The following is a 14,820-nucleotide window of genomic DNA, read 5'->3' as shown; positions in this document are numbered from 1 at the left end:
TGTCAAATTTGCTCTAAATGCTTTGGTTTTTGAGTTATAAGCCAAAAACTGCATTTTACCCCTATGTTCTATTTTTAGCCATGGCGGCCATCTTGGTTGGTTGGCCGGGTCACGCCAAAAATTTTTAAACTAGACCCCCCATTGATGATTGTGGCCAAGTTTGGTTTAATTTGGCCCAGTAGGTTCAGAGGAGAAGATTTTTGTAAAAGATTACTAAGATTTACGAAAAAATGGTTAAAATTTTACTATAAAGGGCAATAACTCCTAAAGGGGTCAACTGACCATTTCGTTCATGGTGAGGTATTTGTAGATCTTACTTTGCTGAACATTATTGCTGTTTCCAGTTTATCTCTATCTATAATAATATTCAAGATAATAACCAAAAACAGCAAAATTTCCTTAAAAATACCAATTCAGGGGCAGCAACCCAACAACGGGTTGTCCGATTCATCTGAAAATTTCAGGACGGATAGATCTTGACCTGATAAACACTTTTAACCCTGTCAGATTTGCTCTAAATGCTTTGGTTTTTGAGTTATAAGCCAAAAACTGCATTTTACCCCTATGTTCTATTTTTAGCCATGGCGGCCATCTTGGTTGGTTGGCCGGGTCACGCCACACATTTTTTAAACAAGATACCCAAAAGATGATCGTGGCCAAGTTTGGATTAATTTGGTCCAGTAGTTTCAGAGGAGAAGATTTTTGTAAAAGATTTCTAAGATTTACGAAAAATGGTTAAAAATTGACTATAAAGGTCAAGAACTCCTAAAGGGGTCAACTGACCATTTTGGTCCTGTTGACTTATTTGTAAATCTAACTTTGCTGAACATTATTGCTGTTTACAGTTTATCTCTATCTATAATAATATTCAAGATAATAACCAAAAACAGCAAAAAATCCCTAAAATTACCAATTCAGGGGCAGCAACCCAACAACGGGTTGTCGGATTCATCTGAAAATTTGTAGACAGAAAGATCTTGACCTGATCAACAAATTAACCCCATGTCAGATTTGCTCTAAATGCTTTGGTTTTTGAGTTATAAGCCAAAAACTGCATTTAACCCCTATGTTCTATTTTTAGCCATGGAGGCCATCTTGGTTGGTTGGCCGGGTCACGCCACACATTTTTTAAACTAGATACCCCAATGATGATTGTGGCCAAGTTTGGTTTAATTTGGTCCAGTAGTTTCAGAGGAGAAGATTTTTGTAAAAGTTAACGACGACGGACGACGACGACGACGACGACGGACGACGGACGACGGACGCCAAGTGATGGGAAAAGCTCACTTGGCCCTTCGGGCCAGGTGAGCTAAAAATGTATTGTGTCAAACTTGGATCTTTTATGAAAGTCTTAAACATAAATCACCATCTGAAAAGTGCTAAATGTGTAAAAATGGTTTTAATTAGTTTATGAAACAAGAATGTGTTCAAAGTACATGGATGTCAAACTCGCACTATCATTTTCCATGTTCAATGGACCGTGAAATTTGGTAAAAAATCTAATTTGGCATTTAAATTAGAAAGATCATACCATAGGGAACATGTGTACTAAGTTTCAAGTTGATTGGACTTCAGCTTCATCAAAAACTACCTTGACCAAAAACTTTTAACCTGAAGCGGGACAACAGACAGACACACGAACAGACGCATGGAAGGATGGGCGCATGGAAGGATGGATGAACAAACCAGAAAACATAATACCCCTCTACTATCGTAGGTTGGGCATAAAAATAAGTATGCTACTGTAAATGTTCTGATTCTTGTGTAGAATTTATTCTTTATTAACAAAAATTTAATCCAGAAATTAAAAATAATAATTATAAAGGTATTTTTTTACAAAATGAATAAAATTGAGATATTGTGCATTTGTCTCCATTCCTGTTTAATTTCTACGAAAAATAAATTTCAAATAGTAATAATATTGTTAGCTAATATCCTACCATGTGAACTCAAACACAATATAGACAGACCATGCATTCCTGATTGTTGGACATAAATATTTTCCCTTGTAAACTGACCTCTAAAAATTGATCCCCTATAACAAGTCCTGCTTTAGCTGCCAAACTATTCTCATTTACACTGGAGACAAAGGTTCCTCCTTTAGGTCCAGTCTCTATCTGGAATCCTACAGGTTGTGAGGTTCGTTCTATATATATTGTTCTGGTCTGGCCTGGATGAAGTCTGAAAATATGTCATAGTTTGTTAAGGGTAGTTTTATTATTTAACTAAGTTAACAGTATTACTAAGTTAACAGATCTAGTACAACAGATTTCATTAAATGGCAAATGTTTCATTTACAAAGCTTTAATAGACTTTATCATTTCCTAACTGTTAAAATAAGAATGTTGTTCCAACATGATATCAAAAATTTCCGATAAAATCTTCATACAAATAAAAACACTTTGTATATAATACGCTGTCATTTTCCTGTATTGCCTTACAATGTACCATGTAAATTTAACTAAAATAATTAGTCTCTGCTATGTAAGCAGTGTTTCCATTAGAATTAGAGGGTCATAAGTGGCTGAGTGGTCTTAGCAGTTCAACAACTGTTTCACTAGCCAGTCACCACTGTGAGGTTGTGATTTAGAATCCTCCGTGTGGCTGGTGTGCTAGTCTCCATTCTAAACTAGGATTTTCAGTGGTTCTCTCAAGGCACTCCAGCTTCTTCCACCAATAGAAACTGAACATCAATCAATTGTGTTGCTATATGTAACAGTGTCTCCATAAGAACTTGATTTTGTGTTACTAAGTTAACAGTATCTCATTAGAATATGAATTTGTGCTGATATGTAAATAATGTCTCCATCAGTATTTTTTTTGTTTTTTTTGTTGTTATGTATCAAAATAATGTCTCCATAAGAATTTGATTTCATGTTTCTATGTAAACAATGTCTTCATCAAATTTTGACATTGTTATGCCATTGGTCTATTCAGTTGCAACAAATAACCTCCAAACTCATGTAAAGTCAGAAATAGACACTCTTTACGAAGGAAATATGTTTAAATCAACAACCTAAACCTACCTTCCTCTTGCATGTTCAGGGTCAATAATATTTTCTGATTCTAACATTGGAGATCCGGGGCTACTTCTGGCTGACACTGTAAAATATAATCATATCAAAAGTTATCTGACATAAAGCTTAATTTTACAGTTTTATATCAATTTGTGATAGTGTTTTTAAAAGCGTTAAAGCCAACAGACTCCAGGCTCCCCTTCAGGTGTGTAAATGTATGATAAAATTTATTTTACACTGAATGATATCTTAACCTAGAAACTCTGAAATGAAGTAAATATATCATATTTGTTTTTCGTTCATTATTTTGTACATAAATCAGGCTGTTATTTTTCTTGTTTGAATTGTTTTACATTTGTCATTTCGGGGACTTTTAGGTGTCTAGACTATGCTGCATGCATTTTATTCATTGTTGAAGGCTGAACTATGACCTATAGTTGTTAACTTCTGTGTAATTTGGTCTCTTGAGAACTGTTGTCTATCATACCAAATCTTCTTATCTTTATGTACATATAATTGCATGAATTACACATACAAAATATTAATTTAAAAATTTACTTGAAAAGAAACTTGTTATGGTTGACTTTTTATCTTTTCAAACTGTGAATATATTGCATGCTTATTTTCCTATAGGACCTGAGACTCACCAACTTCAACAGAACCTGTAGAAGCTATGCTCTGATTGGATGGAGGAACCCACATCCAGCTGGACTGTTGTTGCTGTTGTACTTTTCTGGGAAATGTACTGGTTTCATAATCCCCTGACTTCCTGGTTCCTTGGTGACCTGAATATAACATATGGTCGCTAGGGGTAGAACTTATCTGTGACGGACTAGGAGAACTACACCACTGAGGGAAGGAGGGCGATGGCCGCCTGAATTCTTGGTCTGTGTGTGGCATTGGAAATGGTTTAGAACCGACTGGAGACATCCCTGCACTTCTGTGGACATACAAAAATAAAGATATCATAAAATAAAGGAAAATATACAGTTACTGAGGATTATTATACCTGGATTTTAGATATTATATATCATGTATATTAAAGGAAAATGTGCATTTATTAAGAACATTATTATTCCTTGATAACCACACATTGATCTTGATACAAATTTCCTATAAGATTTTCTGCAGATGTTTGAAAAACTATGAAATCAAATGTTCATGAAAATAAAAAATCCAGGTTTAAATTATCTATTATCAAAGAAAATTAAGATAAGGGTTGTGTCAATGCTTTACACATGTTACATGAAAAAGAGAAATTACACATATTATTCTAAAATATGGGGAAAAATGCCTCAGAGAAATGTCAAATCTTTTATTTTTGTTTGTTGTAAAAACATTTATATTAGCATAATTTTTTTAATCTAATTTACTTCAACTTCTATTGATATATTCAGGAACACACTATGAACAAATTATGAAACTTGAACTGTGATTAAACTTACAAAGCAGTGGCAGATCCAGGGGGGGTTCCAGGGGTTGAAACCCCCCCTTTTTTTTGGCCGATCAATGCATTTGAATGGGGACACATAGTTGGAACCCCCCTTTTGTCCTGGGTTGGGAACCCCCCTTTTTAAAATGGCTGGATCCGCCACTGCAAAGGATACCCATTGCACCACAATACTATCATGACTATTAGTATATAGTAGCATATTAATCTATGGTAATAAAAAAATCATAATATCTAATAAAATTTGTAGATATAGTTAACAAAGTCCTTATATTTGTATAAAGTAACATTCGTTTATAGTGGGAAATTGTTTTAACTTTAAATAAGCTACAATTAAAAATAGCTTGCTAGTCCCTCTCTGTGATTAATAATAGATAACTCTGGTTAATTTTCCAATCGATCTATAATATGAAGGGAAGATATAAAATTCATCTTTCATTTTATAGTCTTTTTAAACAAGAGTGCACACACTGAAATGTCTCGCCTTCTTTACTAATCATTGATATTATGTTGATAGTCCTAAGTATAAAGCCTTATTACAACTGTCACATAAACTTAACATTAAACAAGATAGTTAAACAAAGACCAATGAACCATGAAAATGAGGTCAAGGTCAGATGAACCATGCAAGGCAGACATGTACAGCTAACAATGCTTCCATACAACAAATATAGTTGACCTATTACTTATAGTTTAAGAAAAATAGACCAAAACACAAAAACTTAACACTGTCCAATGAACCGTGCAATTGAGGTCATGGTCAAATAAAACCTGCGGGACTGACATATAGATCATAATATATTTCCATACACCAAATATAGTTGACCTTTGGCATATAATATTAGATAAAAAGATCAAAACTTAAAAACTTAACTTTGACCACTGAACCATGAAAATGAGGTCAAGGTCAGATGACATCTGCCCGCTAGACATGTACACCTCACAATCATTCCTTACAACAAATATAGTAGACCTATTGCATAAAGTATGAGAAAAACAGACCAAAACACAAAAACTTAACTATAACCACTGAACCATGAAAATGAGGTCAAGGTCAGATGACACCTACCAGTTGGACATGTACACCTTCCAGTCCTTCCATACACCAAATAGACTAGCCCTATTGCTTATAGTATCTGATATATGGACTTGACCACCAAAACTTAACCTTGTTCACTGATCCATGAAATGAGGTTGAGGTCAAGTGAAAACTGTCTGACGGGCATGAGGACCTTGCAAGGTACGCACATATCAAATATAGTTATCCTATTACTTATAATAAGAGAGAATTCAACGTTACAAAAATTCTGAACTTTTTTTTCAAGTGGTCACTGAATCATGAAAATGAGGTCAAGGACATTGGACATGTGACTGACGGAAACTTCGTAACATGAGGCATCTATATACAAAATATGAAGCATCCAGGTCTTCCACCTTCTAAAATATATAGCTTTTAAGAAGTGAGCTAACACCGCCGCTGCCGCCGCCGCCGGATCACTATCCCTATGTCGAGCTTTCTGCAACAAAAGTTGCAGGCTCGACAAAAATGATGAACAGTTCTTTATATTGGTTTGTAATCATTTTAAACGTTTCAAATTTATGAAATTATATTCGTACATCAATGTTTTTGATACACCAATAACAATAACTGAAATATATTGAATTGATACATGTTGTAATTATTCAAAATTATATCAGAAACCAATATATAATTATAAAATAATGAATCTGTTAAGGGAGATAATACTCGCATAACTTTTTTTTCGAATCTGCACATAATACAAAGGAATGTCACTCTTGCATACAAATGGCACATCAATATAATTAATTAATTGCGCATTCGTGCTCCACCTTCATTGACATTCAATGAAGATTCTAAATTATAAATATAACCAAAAGTTGTTAATCTATAGGATAGTGAAGACTAATGAAAGCTAACCCACTGTAAAAAATATTTCTTTGAAATTTTTAAAACTTCCTCAGAAAAATGCTCGAGCCACTTGACTTTCATAGCTCATAATTAACGTTTTTACACAATATTTTAATAAAGTAGTTAAAGATTAATTGCTTCACAAAGTGTAGGACACAATAAAAATCGTATGCTTGCATCATCTTACCCAAATACAGATGTAATTAAGCCCTGAACATTTCAACATTTGTTTGTTTATTTTTTTCAATACAAATCACAACTACATTTTAAGATCCGACTAAATACCTATATCCCGATATCATCAGGTAGCAACTTTACCTGACCATATAGGAAAATAAGTATTTAGTCGGATCTTAACACGTACTTGTGATTTGGTTAAAACCGGTTTTGTTCAAAATATACGAAGAAATGTCGAAATGTTCAGGACTTAATTAAATCCGTATTTCGGTAGGATGGTGCAAGCATACGATTTTTATTGCGTCTAAAACTTTGAGAAGCGAATAATCTTCAACTACTTTATTCAAATATTGTGTAAAAACGTTAATTTTGAGCTATGAAAGTCAAGTGGCTCGAGTATTTTTCTGAGGAAGTTTTAAAAAATTGCAAAGAAATATTTTTACATTGGGTTAGCTTTCATTAGTCTTAACTATCTATAGATTAACAACTTTTGGTTATATTTATAATTTAGAATCATCATTGAAGGTGGGGGACGATTTCGCAGATAATTAATTATATTGATGTGCCATTTATATGCAAGAGTGACATTTCGTTGTATTGTGTGGCAATTCGAAAAAGTTATGCGAGTATTCTCTCCCCTTAACAGGTTCATTATTTTATAATTAAGTTTAGGTTTCTGATATAATTTTGGATAATTACAAAATGTATCAATTCAATATATTTCAGTTTTTGTTATTGGTGTATCAAAAACATTGATGTACGAATATAATTTCATAAATTTGAAACGTTTAAAATGATTACATACCAATATAAAGAACCGTTCATCATTTTTGAAAAAGACTATAAACGAAAATCGATTTATTTATCTTCCCTTGGTGACAGATTGATTGGGAAATGAACCAGCGTAATATAATGGTAATCACAGAGAGGGGCCAGCAAGCAATTTTTAATTGTAGCTTATTCAACGTTAAAACAATTTTCCACTATAAACGATTGTTACTTTATACAAATATAAGGACTTTGTTAGCTAAATCTACAAATTTTATTAGATATTATGATTTTTTATAGCAATAGATTAATATGCTACATCAGGTAAATATGCTATATATTGAAGTAAGTAAATTTTGATTTTGATTATCTCCCCTTTAACATGTTTTTAGACCATGATTACATTTACAAATGTATTCCTTTCAGATATCAGGTCCTTGAAGAGCTGCACTATCACAAAGCACAAACAGACAGACACACAAATATATGCTCAAGATGTTTCATATCAACCCTATTGAAAATTTATTTGGCAGGGAACATAAAATAAATTTACCCATAATGGCTGCCTCTACTTGACGGGAATGAACTCGTTGACGGTACTCTTTCTGATAGATATGGCGGTGAATGTAATGAATCAAATGTTGATGTTTCACTTGACCACCGTGGACTTGAAGTGGACATTCGACTACTTTGTGAATCGGTTGATGTGTTAAATGGATGACTAGATCTAGAATGTGGTCCTGAATGTCCTGAATAATGATGACGGCGCTCCTTGTTGTCTCGTTCAACAGGGCGCCGTCTTACAGGTTTATTATTTACTCCAGGTTCTCGGATTATGTCCCTTGAATAAGTGGATGGCACTTCATGATGTCTACTCTTAGAAGGATATGCCTTCTGTGAAATATATGAATTCCTGTTTGGAGACACTGTCTTTCGCGGTGGCAGAAATGAATTGTCATGACTATAGGAAGAGTATGGCGGCATGCTGGTAGTCATAACAGAATTTTGTGGAAACTGTGATGACTTAATCCTTGGTTTTGGTGAACTAACAGGAGAATAAGAAGGGTAGCGACGTACTGTGGAATCACTACTCTGTGGACTATGGTGGTATTTCACAGTAGAATCAGAACTTTGAGGACTATGACGAACAGCTTCATACGAAGAAATGGTCCTCTCCGGAGGATCTGGCGGCACTTTTTGAGATCCATCCAAATTAGAGGTCAGAATACTTGGTCTTTCCTGCTTTTTGCGAGGAGATGGAACCATCACAGTTCCATTCACTTGAGGAGGAATAATCCTATTACACTTTGGCCAAGTGCCATTATCCACTTCATATTCACGTTTCCGGCTGGACTTTTGAAAGTGGTCATTCTTTTTGTCCATCATTCCTGGGTGTAACCCTAGGTCTTTCCAAAAATCATCATCTGTCGTCTGCTGTGAAGATATATGTGAAGTTGTCATTGGCAACAATTGACTTGATTCTTCCAAATTGTGCGGTTTATCGTGATTTTTCCCCATTCGTGTATTACCACCAAAAAACTTTTTTAACAACCCTTGTTTATCATGTTTATGATCATTCTCTTTGTGTCGATTATTCCCATTTAAAAACTTGGAATCGTTTTGTTTAATAGTGTCAGTTTGTGATTCACTACTTTTTAAGTTTTTATTATCTGGAGAACTATTTGGTTCCCAGGCGTTTCTTTTCGTGGATATGGTTTCTGGTTTTGAATAGGTCATTTGTTCGGTTTTCGGTGAGATTGTGGTTTGTATTATTGGTGTAGGTGAAGAAGCGGCAGAATTAAATGTCGTCTGCCTCCAAATATCTAATGACACTGGATCCTTACAATCTTCTAAAACTTTTATTAATTCCTTTGGAGTTAAATTTTCAACTGAACGGCCATTCACCTGTTAAAAAAAAAGAAAATGTTAAATTGTGATTTCTCTATCATTTATAATACAAAGGATTTATACATTAATTCTCATGGGAGATTAGCAATGTGTCAATCCATTCAAGTATTCAAACATCCTTATAGATTGATATTTAGATTAAACCTATGCAGGGGGTGACAGTGTCATACATACATCTGATGAATTCATTAAAACTTTTGACAAGAACTTAATCATGAATTTTCATTTTTACTATTTTCGATATCCAATGTGCTAATATTAAGCTGTGTGAAACCTAACACATGAAATGCACACTGCAGACACTAATGTTAACAAGGGTCAACTAAAAACACCATAAATAGAGATCTTAGCTTCAAAATCTGTATTTAACAAGTTCAGATATAATGAACAAAGTGTATTTTCAGTCATCCTCTTTAAGCTTACTGCTGAAATAAAATATCAAGAAAGACTCAGCTTAAGGTAAAGACACAAATAATGCCTCAGCAGATTTTTCTTGCAGTTTTATAGATCCTTTTCTTGTTCTTGCTTCAATATTTTTATTATAGGCCACAGCCTCATTTTAGATATAATGATTACATGACTTACACAAACAATTCTGTCTCCAGTGGTGAGAATCCCCTCCTTGGCAACAATAGATCCTGGAGTAATCCTACTAATGTATAACCCTTGTTCTAAATGAAATCCAAGGTCTGAAACAATAATGAATATCATGTCCAATTAGAAATGTACATAGCCAATGAAGACAAAGTAATGCCACAAAATCAGGTTAAATTGGCCATTTTCTTCACAAGAAAATACCTGTACCAAGTCAGGAAGTACTTTTTTGAATGACAAATGTTTAAAAGTATATTCTGGTTCTTAAAATCTTAATTTTATTTTGCCAATGACTTCTCATGTTATATACCAATACTTATGTTTTTTTTTCATTTTTATTATTAAATAGGTTGATTATCTCACTAGGGGGTACATAACTAGATCTCTACCTAGGTCATTTATTCTCACAATGGGATTGCAGAAGTTTTCTGTTTACTGTATTTGAGAGATAAATATTCTAGTAAAACACTTGAGCCAGTGTCAATCTTCTAACAATGTTTAATGACCAATTAAATTTTGTTCAATCTTGCATGGGAAAGTGTAGCAGCAAAAAAGTATGATTATGTGTGGATAAGAACTTTCAATGGTATATTCAAACATAGTGTACATACAATCAGTTTTTTTTTTAAAGTTTGCTATTACTTTAGTGACCATGCAAAGGTATACACATAATTTTATAGCCTGTTTATAACCAGGATTCTTGATTTCTGAGAGACAATAAAGTTAATTCCAGATTACTTCATCTATTTTATTTTCAATACCAACCTTTGCCAAGCATGACACTCAGTTGCAATGGTTGCCAGGTTCTCGGAGTTATGCATCTTCTTCTTCTTACCAACTGAAATGACAATCATAATAAAAATTCATTAAGGTTATTAAATTAATGTGTTACAGTAATAGCAAATCTTTGATCTAAATTTCTTAATAACTTTTTTGAGACTCCTGACAACTAAGAGCTATAAATACTGCAGATTATTCTTTAGTTGACTCTAATTGAACCTTTAGATATCTATTGGTGACTTATGCACTAGATTGCTGTCTCATTGACTTTTACCAAACAGCTTTTTCCATCATACATATATACATTTAAAAACATATTTTAAACTTGGAATATCTGGGTTTTTTGGTGGTAATGGGTCGATTGGTTGCTGTTTCATTGATATATCCCCATCATATTCATATTTTCATATAAAAAGAATTGACAGACTAAATTTTTCTTCTGTTGGTTTTTGTGCTGTTGAGTTGCTGTTTCTTTGACATTCACAACACATTTCATTTTATTTATACAAGAAAACATATAAATAACTTACAGGTACTATAATATTAAAGCCATGCCTTTAACTGATAAATAATTTTTTTCAAATCTTTATTTGTCTATCATTATTTTCTATATTTGTAAATGTATCAAATTTGTGATAATTAGCAATACCAAATCAGAATCAAATAATAAGTTAGTTATATAAGTTTAATACACTTGACCCGATTCTATAAAATACAACTGGTGTTTCAAGCTAACAAACAAATGCGGTATGATTATTTAACTCAAGTCTGACTAAGTAACCACAAATAAAAACTCCATCTTATTTCTGTTTACAAAGCTATGGTGTTTTCCAATTTGTTTCCCCTATTATGTAAAAGGATTGGAATTATTAAAACATAAACCGCAGACGCATAAATTAATTCTCTAGTGACATATGTTGAAAACAAATTTGTTCAAAAGGACTGAGGCTGATTGAACTGATTGAAATGAGCAATATTAATATTGATCTATACCAAACAACTGTTTGAATAGAACCTGATGAAATTAATATTTTAATAAAAATCTAAAAATAGAAGAATCAACATCCAGTCAGACCTTGTTTAGATGTTTGATTGAACATAATTCAAGAACTGTAGATTCATTATCATTTGTGGGTTTTCATTTTTTTTCTAGGTTTTCATGGGTAAAGGTGAACCACAAATTTAAATGTTCAACAAAGAATAAATTTTCTTTAGCCTTGAATGCAGCCATTAGCAAAACTATGAAATCAAGTATCCACAATATTTAAGGATGTTTGCTACTCTGTTTCAAAATATCAAGCTTTTTATAAAACTGTTATAAATTGATAGTATGTAAAAAAAGAAACTAAAAAAGCAGAAAAAAATGTAGGGTCTGTGTGCTTGTTTTTTCGAGATATAAGCCGTTGAAAATTTGGCGGGAAATGATTCTCTCTAGATTTTTCATACATTTAACATTGGCACCTTTTTCCTTTCAAAAACATTGAAAACAAGAATGTGTCCACAGTACACGGATGCCCCACTCACACTATCATTTTCTATGTTTAAAGGACTGTGAAATTGGAATAAATTCTCTAATTTGGCATTAAAATTAGAATGATCTTATCAAAGGGAACATGTATACTAAGTTTCAAGTTGATTGGACTTCTACTTTATCAAAAACTACCTTGACCAAAAACTTTAACCTGAAATTTGCACTATCATTTTCTATGTTCAGTGAACCGTAAAATTGGGGTCAAAACTCTAATTTGGCATTTAAATTAGAAAGATCATATCATAGGGCACATGTATACTAAGTTTCAAGTTGATTGGACTTCAACTTCATCAAAAACTACCTTGACCAAAAACTTTAACCTGAAGCCAAAAACTTTAACCTGAAATTTGCACTATCATTTTCTATCAGTGAACCGTAAAATTGGGGTCAAAACTCTAATTTGGCATTTAAATTAGAAAGATCATATCATAAGGAACATGTGTACTAAGTTTCAAGTTGATTGGACTTCAACTTCATCAAAAACTACCTTGACCAAAAACTTTAACCTGAAGCGGGACAGACGGACGAACGGACGAACGGACGAACGAACGGACGGACGAACGAACGGACGGACGAACGGACGCACAGACCAGAAAACATAATGCCCCTCTACTATCGTAGGTGGGGCATAAAAATAACAAGGATTTTATATGATTTTTCAATATGGCTTTTAAACTATATGTAATAAAATTGTGAAAAGAAAAGTAGGGGTTAGCGGGCAAAATTTTTTAATGGGAATATATAGATAAAACCAGAGGATTCCGAATATCTGGCAAAAAATCAAAATCAAGAGGAGCAAACATCCTTAACTTCTCCTAAAACCATGAAAATTGGTATCCACAAATATCCACACAAAAAAAGGAAAATAATCCACAGTATGAATGTTTTACTTACAAATGAAGCTACACTAGAAGAAGAATTCCTGAGAACTTGTAAAGCTGATCTCTTGTCAAAATTTGTGACATCAACGTTGTTTATCTGTACAATAACATCATTTACTCTAAAAAAAAAAAAATGAAAAATGAATAATAACAATACTTATACTATCTATGGTTTAAGTCCTTCAAATAGTGTTGAATGAATGAATATAGTTTTTGGGGTGTCTATGTAAAATCATGGACCTACACCTTACATCTACATATATATATATTATTGAGTATGGAGACAGATTTACTAGCACATTATCTATTTGTTTCAGGATCCCCAATGCTTATATATATATATATATAATATCTTTAAATATTGAGATGTATTGGATTAACTTAAGCTTTAATGATAACTTATGGATTTTTTAACAATATTTACCATGTCTATGCTGAAAATCGATAATATTAGTATGAATATAAATATTGCTGTACAGGCTCATTGTGGAGTTTATTCTTATTCATAGAAACCAGAAGCAAGAACTAATTGTAATCAATATCTCTAAAATAACCCAAGCTATGATCAATCTGATATCTATCTGACATTATTGAACATGATGCAATCACTCTTCCATTGAATCAGCAAGTCTGTTTTTTTCAAAGATATTTGATTTATTAAAAAGGCTCTGTGAAAATGAATTGCTTAACATAAGAAAATATTATATTTCCTAAGAATTAATGAATAAGATAAATTTCAGGGCCTTTAACAGCTGACTATGCAGTATGGGCTTTGCTCATTGTTGAAGGCCCAATGGTGACCAATAGCTGTTAACTTCTGTGTCATTTGGTCTCTTGTGGAGAGTTGTTTCATTGGCAATCATATCACATCTTCTTTTTTATATGTTAATCAGTTTATATTTTGACTTGGCCTTACCTTAACTTTCCATCAGCAGGACTAGATGCTTTGACATAACTGACTAAGATAGAATTGTCACTAGCACACTGTGGGTCCTCTTTTCCTCCACACAAATCAAATCCTAAATTTTCTGGATTTAATCCTCCCTGAAAATGAAAACATAAATATTGATAATGATTATGATATATTTAGTTATCAATTGAAGTAGTATGATATCTTTTGTAAAATTCTTTCAAAAAAAGTGCAATGAAAAAGGTAGCATGAAAAAGATAGGAACCAGACAGAACAATTAATTTCAATGATAGACCAGAAATCAAATCATGAGGGTCGTAATGGGGGTACCTTCATGACGAATAACCGAATAACGGTAAAAAATCTTGCCAAATGATGTTAACGATTATTATGGTGCATGACGATATAATGTGAACTTTCTTTTAAACGATAAAAACATCGACTGATTTTGACAAATCACGTTAATTTTTTCCCAAAAATGACGGTAACGATAATTATTTGAGACCTCTGACGAATCAAGATAAGGATATTTTGACGAATCACTGTAAAATTTTAACTAATTTGACGCTAACGGTAACCAAAAAAGGTCAACTAGCCCTTGCCATAAACTATGAAAATAAGGACAAGGTCAAATGACTGCTGTCAGAAATATAAGTACACATTATAAAGATTTTATTGGTCAATACAGTTGATTAATATTAACCTAATTAGAGCATATGAATTCACCAGGTTACCTGAAATTGGTAGCAAAATTGAATTTGAATCCTGATTTTAGATAATTTCATTTCAGTTTTAATGTTCAGTATTTTTATTGTTAATGTTCAGTATTTATGATTGGTTTATGCCTTTTGTAATTTTATTATTAGACTTTAAT

At 32.8% G+C, this 14,820-nt stretch overlaps 1 protein-coding gene across 3 annotated transcripts in view; it reads right to left on the bottom strand.

The window, feature by feature from the left end:
- LOC143045047 (disks large homolog 5-like) overlaps positions 1-14,820 on the bottom strand; it is a 74,008-nt gene that overhangs the window by 11,280 nt on the left and 47,908 nt on the right. For all 3 annotated transcript variants that reach the window (XM_076217338.1, XM_076217337.1, XM_076217339.1), the window contains 8 exons: positions 13,953-14,080; positions 13,050-13,155; positions 10,610-10,682; positions 9,836-9,939; positions 7,896-9,247; positions 3,665-3,957; positions 3,027-3,102; positions 2,019-2,181 (listed from right to left, as the gene is read on the bottom strand). In XM_076217338.1, coding sequence (XP_076073453.1) covers positions 2,019-2,181; positions 3,027-3,102; positions 3,665-3,957; positions 7,896-9,247; positions 9,836-9,939; positions 10,610-10,682; positions 13,050-13,155; positions 13,953-14,080 — 2,295 coding nt within the window. The remainder of the gene's footprint in view (positions 1-2,018; positions 2,182-3,026; positions 3,103-3,664; positions 3,958-7,895; positions 9,248-9,835; positions 9,940-10,609; positions 10,683-13,049; positions 13,156-13,952; positions 14,081-14,820) is intronic.

The sequence above is a fragment of the Mytilus galloprovincialis genome, chromosome 9, assembly GCF_965363235.1.
Source record: "Mytilus galloprovincialis chromosome 9, xbMytGall1.hap1.1, whole genome shotgun sequence".
NCBI lineage: Eukaryota > Metazoa > Mollusca > Bivalvia > Mytilida > Mytilidae > Mytilus > Mytilus galloprovincialis.
This window is presented reverse-complemented; position numbering and strand designations above follow the sequence as displayed.